The sequence below is a fragment of the Mya arenaria genome, chromosome 10 (genome assembly GCF_026914265.1).
Source record: "Mya arenaria isolate MELC-2E11 chromosome 10, ASM2691426v1".
Taxonomy (NCBI): Eukaryota; Metazoa; Mollusca; class Bivalvia; order Myida; family Myidae; genus Mya; species Mya arenaria.
Genome location: NC_069131.1, coordinates 46,143,880 through 46,159,828, shown reverse-complemented (window position 1 = coordinate 46,159,828; position 15,949 = coordinate 46,143,880). Strand labels below are relative to the sequence as shown.

At 38.5% G+C, this 15,949-nt stretch overlaps 1 protein-coding gene across 11 annotated transcripts in view; it reads right to left on the bottom strand.

The window, feature by feature from the left end:
- The window catches only part of LOC128205973 (zinc finger protein GLI4-like), a 138,605-nt gene that overhangs the window by 53,564 nt on the left and 69,092 nt on the right, over positions 1-15,949 (bottom strand). For 2 of the 11 annotated variants that reach the window (XR_008256356.1, XM_052908073.1), the window contains exons 5-6: positions 10,785-10,826; positions 10,105-10,470 (exon numbers count right to left, since the gene is read on the bottom strand). The exons of 7 other annotated variants lie outside the window; for them this stretch is intronic. Coding sequence is in view for 3 of the 4 variants with exons in the window: in XM_052908073.1 (XP_052764033.1) it covers positions 10,105-10,470; positions 10,785-10,826 (408 nt within the window). In the remaining variant the exon portion in view is untranslated. Of the gene's footprint in view, positions 1-9,832; positions 10,471-10,784; positions 10,827-15,949 lie in introns of all 11 variants that reach the window. 2 more of the 11 variants (XM_052908072.1, XM_052908071.1) reach the window with 1 other exon arrangement.

Below are 15,949 nucleotides of genomic sequence, written 5' to 3'. Positions count from 1 at the left end.
TATGAAATTGTTACCTCGAGAGTGTAAATAAGGTATTTCCATATTTGGGCTCGGTGACCTAGTTTTTGACCCCAGATGACCCATATTCGAACTTGAGCTAGGAATCATCAAAACAACCTTTCTGACATATTTCCAGGATATTTGGTCTAAAAATGTTACCTCGAGAGTGTTAACATGGTATTTCCATATTTGGGCTCTCTGACCTAGTTTTTGACCCCAGATGACCCATATTTGAACTTGAGCTAGAAATCATTGAAATAACCTTTCTGACAAATTTCCAGGATATTTGTGCTGAAAATGTTACCTCTAGAGTGTTAACAAGGTTTTATCATATTTGGGCTCTGTGACCTAGTTTTTGACCCCAGATGACCCATATTCCAACTTGAGCTAAAAATCACCAAAACAACCTTTCTGACAAATTTCCAGGATATTTGGGCTGAAAATGTTACCTCTAGAGTGTTTACAAGGTTTTTCCATATTTGGGCTCGGTGACCTAGTTTTTAACCCCAGATGACCCATATTCGAACTTGAACTGATAATCATCAAAACAACCTTTCTGACAAATTTCCAGGATATTTGGGCTGAAAATGTTACCTCCAGAGTGTTAACAAGGTATTTCCATATTTGGGCTCTGTGACCTAGTTTTTGACCCCAGATGACCCATATTCGAACTTGAGTTAGAAATCTTCAAAACAACCTTTCTGACAAATTTCCAGGATATTTGGGCTGAAAATGTTTTCTTGAGAGTTTTAACAAGGTATTCCCATATTTGGGCTCGGTGACCTAGTTTTTGACCCCAGATGACCCATATTCGAACTTGAGCTAGAAATCATCAAAACAACCTTTCTGACATATTTCCAGGATATTTGGGCTAAAAATGTTACCTCGAGAGTGTAAACAAGGTATTTCCATAGTTGGGCTCTGTGACCTAGTTCTTGACCCCAGATGACCCATATTCGAACTTGAGCTAGAAATCATCAAAACAACCTTTCTGACAATTTTCCAGGATATTTAGGCTGAAAATGTTACCTTGAGAGTGTTAACAAGGTATTTCCATATTTGTGCTCTGTGACCTAGTTTTTAACCCTAGATGACCCATAATCGAACTTGAGCTAGAAATCATCAAAACAACCTTTCTGACAAATTTCCAGGATATTTGGGCTGAAAATGTTTTCTTGAGAGTTTTAACAAGGTATTCCCATATTTGGGCTCGGTGACCTAGTTTTTGACCCCAGATGACCCATATTCGAACTTGAGCTAGAAATCATTGAAATAACCTTTCTGACAAATTTCCAGGATATTTGGGCTGAAAATGTTACCTCTAGAGTGTTAACAAGGTTTTATCATATTTGGGCTCTGTGACCTAGTTTTTGACCCCAGATGACCCATATTCCAACTTGAGCTAAAAATCACCAAAACAACCTTTCTGACAAATTTCCAGGATATTTGGGCTGAAAATGTTACCTCTAGAGTGTTTACAAGGTTTTTCCATATTTGGGCTCAGTGACCTAGTTTTTAACCCCAGATGACCCATATTCGAACTTGAACTGATAATCATCAAAACAACCTTTCTGACAAATTTCCAGGATATTTGGGCTGAAAATGTTACCTCCAGAGTGTTAACAAGGTATTTCCATATTTGGGCTCTGTGACCTAGTTTTTGACCCCAGATGACCCATATTCGAACTTGAGTTAGAAATCTTCAAAACAACCTTTCTGACAAATTTCCAGGATATTTGGGCTGAAAATGTTTTCTTGAGAGTTTTAACAAGGTATTCCCATATTTGGGCTCGGTGACCTAGTTTTTGACCCCAGATGCCCCAATTTCGAACTTGAGCTAGAAATCATCAAAACAACCTTTCTGACATATTTCCAGGATATTTGGGCTGAAAAATGTTACATCGAGAGTGTTAACAAGGTATTTCCATAGTTGGGCTCTGTGACCTAGTTCTTGACCCCAGATGACCCATATTCGAACTTGAGCTAGAAATCATCAAAACAACCTTTCTGACAAATTTCCAGGATATTTGGGCTGAAAATGTTACCTTGAGAGTGTTAACAAGGTATTTCCATATTTGGGCTCTGTGACCTAGTTTTTAACCCTAGATGACCCATAATCGAACTTGAGCTAGAAATCATCAAAACAACCTTTCTGACAAATTTCCAGGATATTTGGGCTGAAAATGTTTTCTTGAGAGTTTTAACAAGGTATTCCCATATTTGGGCTCGGTGACCTAGTTTTTGACCCCAGATGACCCATATTCGAACTTGAGCTAGAAATCATTGAAATAACCTTTCTGACAAATTTCCAGGATATTTGGGCTGAAAATGTTACCTCTAGAGTGTTAACAAGGTTTTATCATATTTGGGCTCTGTGACCTAGTTCTTGACCCCAGATGACCCATATTCCAACTTGAGCTAAAAATCACCAAAACAACCTTTCTGACAAATTTCCAGGATATTTGGGCTGAAAATGTTACCTCTAGAGTGTTTACAAGGTTTTTCCATATTTGGGCTCAGTGACCTAGTTTTTAACCCCAGATGACCCATATTCGAACTTGAACTGATAATCATCAAAACAACCTTTCTGACAAATTTCCAGGATATTTGGGCTGAAAATGTTACCTCCAGAGTGTTAACAAGGTATTTCCATATTTGGGCTCTGTGACCTAGTTTTTGACCCCAGATGACCCATATTCGAACTTGAGTTAGAAATCTTCAAAACAACCTTTCTGACAAATTTCCAGGATATTTGGGCTGAAAATGTTTTCTTGAGAGTTTTAACAAGGTATTCCCATATTTGGGCTCGGTGACCTAGTTTTTGACCCCAGATGACCCAATTTCGAACTTGAGCTAGAAATCATCAAAACAACCTTTCTGACATATTTCCAGGATATTTGGGCTAAAAATGTTACCTCGAGAGTGTTAACAAGGTATTTCCATAGTTGGGCTCTGTGACCTAGTTCTTGACCCCAGATGACCCATATTCGAACTTGAGCTAGAAATCATCAAAACAACCTTTCTGACAAATTTCCAGGATATTTGGGCTGAAAATGTTACCTTGAGAGTGTTAACAAGGTATTTCCATATTTGGGCTCTGTGACCTAGTTTTTAACCCTAGATGACCCATAATCGAACTTGAGCTAGAAATCATCAAAACAACCTTTCTGACAAATTTCCAGGATATTTGGGCTGAAAATGTTTTCTTGAGAGTTTTAACAAGGTATTCCCATATTTGGGCTCGGTGACCTAGTTTTTGACCCCAGATGACCCATATTCGAACTTGAGCTAGAAATCATTGAAATAACCTTTCTGACAAATTTCCAGGATATTTGGGCTGAAAATGTTACCTCTAGAGTGTTAACAAGGTTTTAACATATTTGGGCTCTGTGACCTAGTTTTTGACCCCAGATGACCCATATTCCAACTTGAGCTAAAAATCACCAAAACAACCTTTCTGACAAATTTCCAGGATATTGGGCTGAAAATGTTACCTCTAGAGTGTTTACAAGGTTTTTCCATATTTGGGCTCGGTGACCTAGTTTTTAACCCCAGATGACCCATATTCGAACTTGAGTTAGAAATCTTCAAAACAACCTTTCTGACAAATTTCCAGGATATTTGGGCTGAAAATGTTTTCTTGAGAGTTTTAACAAGGTATTCCCATATTTGGGCGCTGTGACCTGGTTTTTGACCCCAGATGACCCATATTCGAACTCCGAGTTATTACTGGGACAAACAACCTGACCAAGTTTCGTGACAATTGAGGCAAAAATGTGACCCCTAGAGTGTTATCAAACTAAGTGTGGACGGACGACAGACAACGGACGACGGACAATCATTGATCCTAAAAGCTCACCCTCAGCCTACGGCTAAGGTGAGCTAAAAATAAACAAGAGGACCATGATGACTCTAAATCGCTCACCTAAGTAAAAGAGTTTAACCTTTGTAATCAATATAGCTTGATATTTGTTCTCAAAGAATATTGAAAAACATATTGGTCAAACATGTTGCCTGGATAATCACTGACAGGACTTGTCACAGTTGCCTGCACACTGACAGGACTTATCACAGTTTCCTGCACACTGACAGGACTTGTCAATTGACTGCACACTGACAGGATTTTGTTCAGTTGCCTGCACACTGACAGGACTTGATGATTGACTGCACACCGACAGAATATGAATCTCATACCTGCACACTGACAGGACTTTGTTCAGTTGCCTGCACACTGACATGTCTTGATAATTGACTACACACTGACAGCACTTGGTACAGATACCTGCACACTGACAGGACTTTTTTTCAGTTGCCTGCACACTGAGAGGACTTCATTCAATTGCATGCACACTGAAAGAACTTTAAGTACAGATACACAAACAACTGACAGCACTTCGTTCGATGCCTGCAAATTGACAAAAGTATGTTAAATTGCTTGCACACTGAAATAACTTTTAGTATATATACACATACCACAAACAGTTCACCATCCAATAAAATCAATAAACTGCCTTAAGCTCTAAATAACAAATAGCAGATCACATTTAAGTTCCTTACATGCTTCTTCCATCTAGGACAACAACACCATCCTGCATATGTTCGTAATCAAATTTTTCTATATAAGGCTTATTCAATATCCACACAGAAGATAAGATTGTAGCTTAGAATAATCTTCATGAAGTTTACAATAATCTACATGAAGTTAAATGGAAAAAGTCTGATTATTAAATTTATCATTAAGTAACAAGAGGCCCATAAGGGCCTATGCTCTACTGGCATGGCTCTTGTGGTCATTTTTAATCCAGAGCATGTATGTATGGGTAAAAGGCAACAGACATATAGTTCATGTTTTGTGTTTGGGTTACCTGCATACGTTGCACGTTCAACATCTGAGCCCAGAAAGTATTGTAAGCAGATTAGTTGCATGAACTATATTAAAATGTGCCAAGTAAAGGTCATCTGACAAAAAAAAATGCTTTCAAAACTGTACTCATGGTAAAAATTTCTGTAGTTTTAAAAATTAAAAAAAGTTGGTCAAAAGGTCAAAGTCAAGGACAACATTGATGCTCATTTGCAAAACTGTATGGTCTAAATATCATTGCTGAAGCTTTAAAAATAAAACAAGAGCTGTCACAGTATGTGACGAATGCCCCCGAATGTGACATTGACCTACGAACAAGGTCAGTACATGAAAAGTTGATCTTGCCTTTACGTGTCAAATACATATGGCAAGTTATTTTAAATTGCCTCTGAACATAAAAAAATACCACCCATACTTGACAACCTACACTGTTATGTCCTTATATTCAGAATTCCCTTGTGAATAAACACTTAGTGTATCTTTCACCTTAGAGGTAGGGACATGGGTCTTGCACACGACACATCGTCTTCGTATGTGGAACACATGTAGCAAGTTATTTTAAAATCTGTCCATACAAGAGAAAGTTACAGCCCGGACACGACAACCTATACCCTATGTCCTTGTATGCAGCACTCCATTGTGAATAAACACTAAGTGTGACCTTGACCTTTGAGGTAGGGACACGGGTCTTGCACGCGACACGTCGTCTTGGTATGTGGAACACATGTGGCAAGTTATTTTAAAATCTGTCTATACAAGGGAAAGTTACAGCCCGGACACGACAACCTATACTCTATGTCCTTATATGCAGCACTTCATTGTGAATAAACACTATGTGTGACCTTGACCTTTGAGGCAGGGACACGGGTCTTGCACGCGACACGTCGTCTTGGTATGTGGAACACATGTGGCAAGTTATTTTTAAATCTGTCCATACAAGAGAAAGTTACAGCCCGGACACGACAACCTATACTCTATGTCCTTATATGCAGCACTCCATTGTAAATAAACACTAAGTGTGACCTTGACCTTTGAGGTAGGGACACGGGTCTTGCAAGCGACACGTCATCTTGGTATGTGGAACACATGTGGCAAGTTATTTTAAAATCTGTCCATACAAGAGAAAGTTACAGCCCGGACACGACAACCTATACTCTATGTCCTTATATGCAGCACTCCATTGTAAATAAACACTAAGTGTGACCTTGACCTTTGAGGTAGGGACACGGGTCTTGCAAGCGACACGTCATCTTGGTATGTGGAACACATGTGGCAAGTTATTTTAAAATCTGTCCATACAAGAGAAAGTTACAGCCCGGACACGACAACCTATACTCTATGTCCTTATATGCAGCACTCCATTGTGAATAAACACTAAGTGTGACCTTGACCTTTGAGGTAGGGACACGGGTTTTGTACGCGACACGTCGTCTTGGTATGTGGAACACATGTGGCAAGTTATTTTAAAATCTGTCCATACAAGGGAAAGTTACAGCCCGGACACGACAACCTATACTCTATGTCCTTATATGCAGCACTCCATTGTAAATAAACACTAAGTGTGACCTTGACCTTTGAGGTAGGGACACGGGTCTTGCACGCGACACGTCGTCTTGGTATGTGGAACACATGTGGCAAGTTATTTTAAAATCTGTCCATACAAGAGAAAGTTACAGCCCGGACACGACAACCTAAACTCTATGTCCATATATGCAGCACTCCATTGTGAATAAACACTAAGTGTGACCTTGACCTTTGAGGAAGGGACACGGGTCTTGCACGCGACACGTCGTCTTGGTATGCCGAACACATGTGGTAAGTTATTTTAAAATCTGTCAATACAAGGGAAAGTTACAGCCCGGACACGACAACCTATACTCTATGTCCTTATATGCAGCACTCCATTGTAAATAAACACTAAGTGTGACCTTGACCTTTGAGGTAGGGACACGGGTCTTACATGCGACATGTCATCTTGGTATGTGGAACACATGTGGCAAGTTATTTTAAAATCTGTCCATACAAGGGAAAGTTACAGCCCGGACACGACAACCTATACTCTATGTCCTTATATGCAGCACTCCATTGTGAATAAACACTAAGTGTGACCTTGACCTTTGAGGTAGTGACACGGGTCTTGCACGCGACACGTCGTCTTGGTATGTGGTACACATGTGGCAAGTTATTTTAAAATCTGTCCATACAAGAGAAAGTTACAGCCCGGACACGACAACCTATACTCTATGTCCTTATATGCAGCACTCCATTGTGAATAAACACTAAGTGTGACCTTGACCTTTGAGGTAGGGACACGAGTCTTGCACGCCACACGTCGTCTTGGTATGTGGAACACATGTGGCAAGTTATTTTAAAATCTGTCCATACAAGGGAAAGTTACAGAGCCGGACGGACGGACGGACGGTGCGATTTTAATATGCCCACCTTCGGGGGCATAAAAAGGTCAAAAGGGGTGGGGCCAGCTTTGGCCCCAGGGGCATATTTTGAGCCTGGTGGTGCCTTATTCAAAATAGCAAGTGTTTGCAAAGCTGGTTCCGATAAAAAGATTTTCAAACATTCCCAATTTAAGTATACCAAACCTGTGAACCCCCGGAGATGGCCAGTAATGACCCCAGGGGCATAATTTGAACAAACATTCACAAGCAGTTGTGCTGAGATGGATTCACGAACACACAAAAAGATTTTCAAACCTTTCCCAATTTAAGTTTACCAAACCTGTGAACCCTGGGCGTGGCCAGTAATGACCCCAGGTGCATAAATTGGAACAAACAGTCACAACCAATTTTGTTAAGATGAATGCGGGAACTACAGACACTTAGAGCTAAAAAATTGCCTTTGGGCTTTCAACAAGAACCAGGCAGAGTAATTCACAAAATCAACTGCAGAACCAGAATCCTAGACTTGACTTGACATGTACATGTAAACTTGGCTGAAAATAGAATTCACTCATGCAGACCTGGCTAAAGATAGGTTAAATAAAAATAGCATTTCTTTAAAACTTTCAAGGTCCATAAAGTAGGCATGCATGGGCGGATACGGCTGGTTTTCAAAAGGAACCAAGCTCTAATTGATATCTAAAACTGTACAAGTTTTATCGAGATACAATCAAAACTGAAGACTGTATCGCCTTAACAAGAAATTGTTTACAGACGCAAGGATGCACGGACTCACAGACGCACAGACGCACATACTACGTACACATTACCATCGCATAAAAAAAGAACAATAATTACCTTAGAAGTGACTATTTTGAAGACTTGATAAAATTTAAAATCTATTCCCTGATACTAAAAATAGAAAGTAGTGGAATCTCGAACAAAAAGGGAGACCATATAGAAAGACTTGCTGCCCTTGTTTCAATAGTAAACTTTACATAACTATCAGATTTTAACAAAATGTATTGATAATGAACTTGTAACCCACTGGGTGAGGCCAATTTTTCTCCAGGGGCATAATTTGAATAAACATGGTAGATAACCAATAGACAATGTTACACACCAAATATTTAAGCCTAATAGTATTTGCCAAAAAAAGTTTTGTAATTTTTCCTTTAGGTTGCCATGGCTGACTTCATTACTAATTCCCGGTAACGCCGGACTTTTCTAAATTCTTACTGCATGGGAACCCCGTTTTAAATTAGTATGGATCGTTATTCATTTTCAAACAAGAAGTACAGCTATTTGTGTTGCAAGGAGTATATATAAAAACATGGTTATTCTTGCAAAGCTTCTAACTATAATGAGACATTATAATTATAATAAGATGTGACTCTTCAGAACTTAGATGAACTTGTATCTTTTTCATGCATTCATGTAATAACATGTATAAAGAACATAGCGATATGTTATCAAGGTTTCTTTACAAATATGATAAATGTCCTGAGAGTGGCACATAAATTATGATAATGACCTAAAAGTGTGTCATTTAAAACAAGAGCTGTCATAGGACAGCCCAATTGATTATACACCCCCATCTCTTAGAAATGAATACTAAAGTGATGTAATATAAGCCAGTCAAAAGCAATAAAAAAATAAAAAAAATAAAAAGTAAACAAGAAATGCCGCAATGCAACAAAAACAGATTTTCAATGATTGACAGAAGAACTTCAGCCTTCGTTGTGAGATACAGTTTTTACTGTGTTTATTTTACTATTTATAGTAACAATGACTTTGACCTTGACCCTTGAGGCCCCAAATGCACTCCCATGGAAGTCCTCCATAAACACCAAGTTTGGTCACAATACGCCAACTCTTAAGTAAAGTTATTCAGTACTAACCATTTTTTTCTATTTTTAATAACAGCGACTTTGACCTCTTGGAGCTCCAAACACAATCACAGGAAATGTCCCTATAAACCAAAACTAAAGTCATTCATTACAAATCATTTTTTTTAGTATTACCAACAGTGACCTTAACCTTGCCCCTGGTGGCCCCAAATGCAAAAGTAATAAATAAATATCCCAACTTGCCCTTAAACTTTAACCGGACACAATGTGCCCTTAAACTTTAACCTAAGTTCCTAAGACAATCAGGGCCATAATTTGTATTTATTGTGAAATGGTGTCATGTTACCTAATAATAAGATGATTGTCAATAATTGTGTGAAGTGTTTAAAGTCAAATGAATGAAGGGTAAAGGAGTTATTATTAAAAATCCCAACTTGCCCCAGAACTATATACTACGAGTAGTAAAGCCTCCTTATTCTTCGAGTAGTCGAGCTAAAATACTCTTCGAGTGTGACATGTATGACAATGACCTAAAAATGTCACATATATAAAAATGCCCTTAGAGTGTCACTGTCACCTATATGATAATTACCTCAGATGTCACAAATAAGACGATCATCTCAGATTTCACAAACACGACAATCATTTCATATGTCACAAATATGACAAACATTTCAGATTTCAACAAATATGACAATCAACTCAGGGTGTCATAAATAAGTTCTAACCTTTTCTCAACTCAGGGGGTCACTACTATGTTCTCACAACTTTGGATGAACTTTTTCCAAGTGCCTTATTCTTGAAGATCTGTGCTTAAAATCTTTAGGACAGTGCTGACATTTATATGTTCTTGGTTCATGCATAGAAAATTTATGAGCTGTTAGATATTGCTTCCGAAGAAATGTTTTCTCACAAAGGTCACATGAAAATAAATTACTAGTGTCTGCATTTGCAGTGTTACAATATTTGGAATGGCGTTTTAAATCCATAAACTGCTCACCACAGTAAGGACATTGATCTTTTTCTCCTCTATGTGATTTTGTGTGGCGATCCAAATCACTTTTTTTTCCAAACCTATGTCCACAAATTGCACATACATATTTCTTTTTGTGTGCATATATTCTATGATTGTACAGTGCATGTTTTGATTTCAATGATTTCCCACACTGTTGACACACCACCTCAGCTGTTGTAGAATTATGAACATTGATTTTATGTTGGTGACAATCGTCTCTGGTCTGAAACTCTTTCCCACAAACACTACACATAACAATCCCTTCCTCTGAGTGGCGACCTCTTCTGTGGCGAGTAAGGGCAGTTTTCTGTGCAAAGATTTTTCCACATATTTCACACGCAAAGATTTCAGCTGAAATTAAGATGAACATTAAAAACAATTTAACAGATCCAAGATAATTACACTTGTTTGTGGCAAATGTGAGGGAAATTCGTTGGCAAGAATTTTGAAATATTAACACATATTTCAATCTTTATTTCCATATCTTCATCAGTTCGAAGTGACTAAAATGTGTTCTACAAAGACAACCTGGCTGCGACAATACCCTAAATATTCTATCTTTATAATCTTAAAAAACAACAACACATGAATAAACTGGTTTTGTTTATTTATATAAAGAATAAAAACATACTCATTAAAAAAAAAAATATTAATTTACAACATACCCTTTGTATATGCATAAGCTTGTTCAACATCATTAACAGTATCTGAAAAGGGATATTCCAAGGGTTAGAAAAATAAGACTACAAGAAATCGTAAATAAACAATGTGTGTATATAAAGTTATAGCATAGCATGCAAAGGCTTTGATTAATTTATATTTAAGAAGTTACACCCAATTAGGGTTTTTCCCCACCATTTAGGTAAAGGATCATTGTAGAAATGATCAAGGTTTCTCCAAAATACATGGAAGGCAGTAAACAATTTTAAGGGGAGTAAAAAGCAAAGCAATCAAAGAATAAATTTTATATTCTCTCATACCAGAAGAAAGAGCCACCTTTTAATGTGTTAGTGGCTAAAACACTGCACAAAAAAGTACAAACATGCAGTCTCATTCTGAGTGCTTTTGTTCTGCCCTTCACAATGGTTGAAATCATTGTTTACATATTTTGTCATCATCCAGAGTTTTGCAATGGTCTGCTGCAACAATGGCTTAAAATTGTTGACATCAGGTGTAACAAACTGCCAGTTATTCTTCCAATCTATAAACAGTCAATCACTCTCTTCCGCCTATGAACTTCTTTACTCACTTCCAATCTTAACACTGCCAGTTATTCCTCCACTTTTATAAATTGCCACTAATCCTCTCCTCCTCTATAAGCTACCAGTTACTCTCCCCATCTATAAACTGCCAGCTCCTCTCACCATATATTAACTGCCAGTTACTCTCACCGTCCATAAACTGCCAGCTCCTCTCACCATATATTAACTGCCAGTTACTCTCACCATCTATAAACTGCCAGCTCCTCTCACCATATATTAACTGCCAGTTATTCTCACCATCTATAAACTGCCAGCTCCTCTCACTATACATTAACTGCCAGTTACTCTTACATCTATAAACTGTCAGCTCCTCTTGCCATCTATAAACTGCAAGTTACTATCCCCAATCATTCAACTGTCAGTTATTTTCCAAAATCTATAAACTGCCAATTACTCTTCCCCATCTTTCTACATTAACTGCCAGTTACTCTTACATCTATAAACTGTCAGCTCCTCTTGCCATCTATAAACTGCAAGTTACTATCCCCAATCATTCAACTGTCAGTTATTTTCCAAAATCTATAAACTGCCAATTACTCTTCCCCATCTTTCAACTATCAGTTACACTCTTCCCATTTATAAACTGCCAGTTACACTCCCCATCTTTCAACTATCAGTTACTCTCCCACTTCTATTAACTGCTAGTTATTCTCCCACTTTTATAAACTGCCAGTTACTCTCCCACTTTTATTAACTGTCAGTTACTCTCCCACTTCTATAAACTGTCAGTTATTCTCCCACTTCTATAAACTGCCAGTTACTCTCCCACTTCTATAAACTGCTAGTTACTCATCCACTTTCAACTGCCAGTTACTCTCCCACTTTTATAAACTACCAGTTACTCTCCCACTTCTATAAACTGCCAGTTACTCATCCACTTTCAACTGCCAGTTACTCTCCCACTTTTATAAACTACCAGTTATTCTCCCAGTCTTTCAACTGTCCGTAACTCTCCCACTTTTATAAACTGCCAGTTACTCTCCCACTTTTATAAACTACAAGTTACTCTCCCAGTGTTTCAACTGTCCGTAACTCTCCCACTTTTATAAACTGTCAGTTACTCTCCCACTTTTAACTATCAGTTATTCTCCAACTTCTATAAATTACCAGTTACTCCCCCACTTCTATAAACTGCAAGTTACTCTCCCACTTCCATAAACTGCAATTTACTCTCCCAATCTTTCAGCTGTCAGTTACTCTCCCACTTCTATAAACTGCCAGTTACTTTCCCACTTTCAACTGCCAGTTACTATCCCACTTTTATAAACTACCAGTTACTCTCCCAGTCTTTCAACTGTCCGTAACTCTCCCACTTTTATAAACTGTCAGTTACTCTCCCACTTTTAACTATCAGTTATTCTCCCACTTCTATAAATTACCAGTTACTCTCCCACTTCTATAATCTGCAAGTTACTCTCCCACTTCTATAAACTGCAAGTTACTCTCCCCATCTTTCAACTGTCAGTTACTCTCTCACTTCTATAAACTGCCAGTTACTCTTCCACTTCTATAAACTGCCAGTTACTCTCCCACTTCTATAAACTGCCAGTTACTCTCCCATTTCTATAAACTGCAAGTTACTCTCCCACTTCTATAAACTGCCAGTTACCTATCCCACTTCTATAAACTGCCAGTTACTCTCCCACTTCTATAAACTGCAAGTTACTCTCCCACTTCTATAAACTGCCAGTTACTCTCCCACTTCTATTAACTGCCAGTTACTCTCCCACTTCTATAAATTGCCAGTTACTCTCCCACTTCTATAAACTGCAAGTTACTCTCCCCATCTTTAAGTTGTCAGTTACTCTCCCACTTCTATAAACTGCCAGTTACTTTCCCACTTTCAACTGCCAGTTACTATCCCACTTTTATAAACTACCAGTTACTCTCCCAGTCTTTCAACTGTCCGTAACTCTCCCACTTTTATAAACTGTCAGTTACTCTCCCACTTTTAACTATCAGTTATTCTCCCACTTCTATAAATTACCAGTTACTCTCCCTCTTCTATAAACTGCAAGTTACTCTCCCCCTTCTATAAACTGCAAGTTACTCTCCCCATCTTTCAACTGTCAGTTACTCTCTCACTTCTATAAACTGCCAGTTACTCTTCCACTTCTATAAACTGCCAGTTACTCTCCCACTTTTATAAACTGCAAGTTACTCTCCCACTTCTATAAACTGCCAGTTACTCTCCCATTTCTATAAACTGCAAGTTACTCTCCCACTTCTATAAACTGCCAGTAACTCTCCCACTTCTATAAACTGCCAGTTACTCTCCCACTTCTATAAACTGCCAGTTACTCTCCCACTTCTATAAATGCTAGTTACTCTCTCACTTCTATAAACTGCCAGTTACTCTCCCACTTCTATAAACTGCCAGTTACTCTCCCACTTCTATAAACTGCAAGTTACTCTCCCCATCTTTAAGTTGTCAGTTACTCTCCCACTTCTATAAACTGCCAGTTACTCTCCCACTTCTATAAACTACCAGTTACTCTCCCACTTCTATAAACTGTCAGTTACTCTCCCATCTTTCACCTGTCAGTTACTCTCCCACTTCTTTAAACTGCAAGTCACTCTCCCACTTCTATAAACTGCAAGTTACTCTCCCCATCTTTCAGCTGTCAGTTACTCTCCCACTTCTATAAACTGCCAGTTACTCTCCCTATCTTTCAGCTGACAGTTACTCTCCCACTTCTATAAACTGCCAGTTACTCTCCCACTTCTATAAACTGCAGTTACTCTTCCCATCTTTCAGCTGACAGTTACTTTCCCACTTCTATAAACTTTCAGTTACTCTCCCACTTCTATAAATTGCCAGTTACTCTCCCACTTATATAAACTGCCAATTACTCTCCCACTTCAATAAACTGCAAGTTACTCTCCCACTTCTATAAACTGCCAGTTACTCTCCCACTTCTTTAAACTGCCAGTTACTCTCCCACTTCTATAAACTGCAAGTTACTCTCCCCATCTTTCAGTTGTCAGTTACTCTCCCACTTCTATAAACTGCCAGTTACTCTCCCACTTCTATAAACTGCAAGTTACTCTCCCACTTCTATAAACTGTCAGTTACTCTCCCATCTTTCACCTGTCAGTTACTCTCCCACTTCTATAAACTGCCAGTTACTCTCCCACTTCTATAAACTGCAAGTCACTCTCCCACTTCTATAAACTGCAAGTTACTCTCCCCATCTTTCAGCTGTCAGTTACTCTCCCACTTCTATAAACTGCCAGTTACTCTCCCTATCTTTCAGCTGACAGTTACTCTCCCACTTCTATAAACTGCCAGTTACTCTCCCACTTCTATAAACTGCCAGTTACTCTTCCCATCTTTCAGCTGACAGTTACTTTCCCACTTCTATAAACTTTCAGTTACTCTCCCACTTCTATAAATTGCCAGTTACTCTCCCACTTATATAAACTGCCAATTACTCTCCCACTTTCAACTGCCAGTTACTCCCCCACTTTTATAAACTATTAGTTACTCCCCCAGTTTTAACTGTCAGTAACTCTCCCACTTCTATATACTGCCAGTTACTCTCTATCCGTTTATAAACTGCCAGTTACTCTCCCAGTCTTTCAACTGTCAGTAACTCTCCAACTTTTATAAACTGCAAGTTACTCTCCCACTTTTAACAATCAGTTATTCTCCCACTTCTATAAATTGCCAGTTACTCTCCCACTTCTATAAACTGCAAGTCACTCTCCCACTTCTATAAACTGCAAGTTACTCTCCCCATCTTTCAGCTGTCAGTTACTCTCCCACTTCTATAAACTGCCAGTTACTCTCCCTATCTTTCAGCTGACAGTTACTCTCCCACTTCTATAAACTGCCAGTTACTCTCCCACTTCTATAAACTGCCAGTTACTCTTCCCATCTTTCAGCTGACAGTTACTTTCCCACTTTCAGCCATCAGTTACTCTCCCACTTTCAACTGTCAGTTACTCTCCCCATCTATAAACTGCTAGTTACTCTTTTCCCTGTTTGTACACTGCTAGTTACTCTCCCCAATCTATAAACTGTCTTTGTTTCCTCATTAGGTCTCCATAATTCCCATTTAGTCCGGCAGCGGAAGTCGAGAACCTTGCATCGGAGTGTATAGAAAATGTTTTGGGTTTTTTAAGTAGCTTTGATCCTCCAGTTAAGGAATCCGTTTGATGGCCTCGCGCCACCCTTGGGGAAATTGAGATATTCAAGATGGCGTCCAAGATGGCCGCCAAATTTAACCCAAATCAAAAATTAACTCGTTATTTTGTTTTAATGACTTAATTCCTGTGCAAAACTATACCATAATGTATTTTTACTGCAAACCGATCAATTCTAAAATAGTTCATACCATGTTTAGGCCATTATGGCGTCTAAAATGGCCGCCAAAGTAAAATAATTGACAATTGAGTGAGGTTTTGTTGCAAAAACCATCACTTTTTATACACATGCATCTCGTTTTAACATAACAATGTATTTATGCAATATAGGTATCACAAATAACATAATCAACACACAGAATACCAAGATGGAGTCCAATATGGCCGCCAAAATAAGCATGAATTAACACAGACTAAAT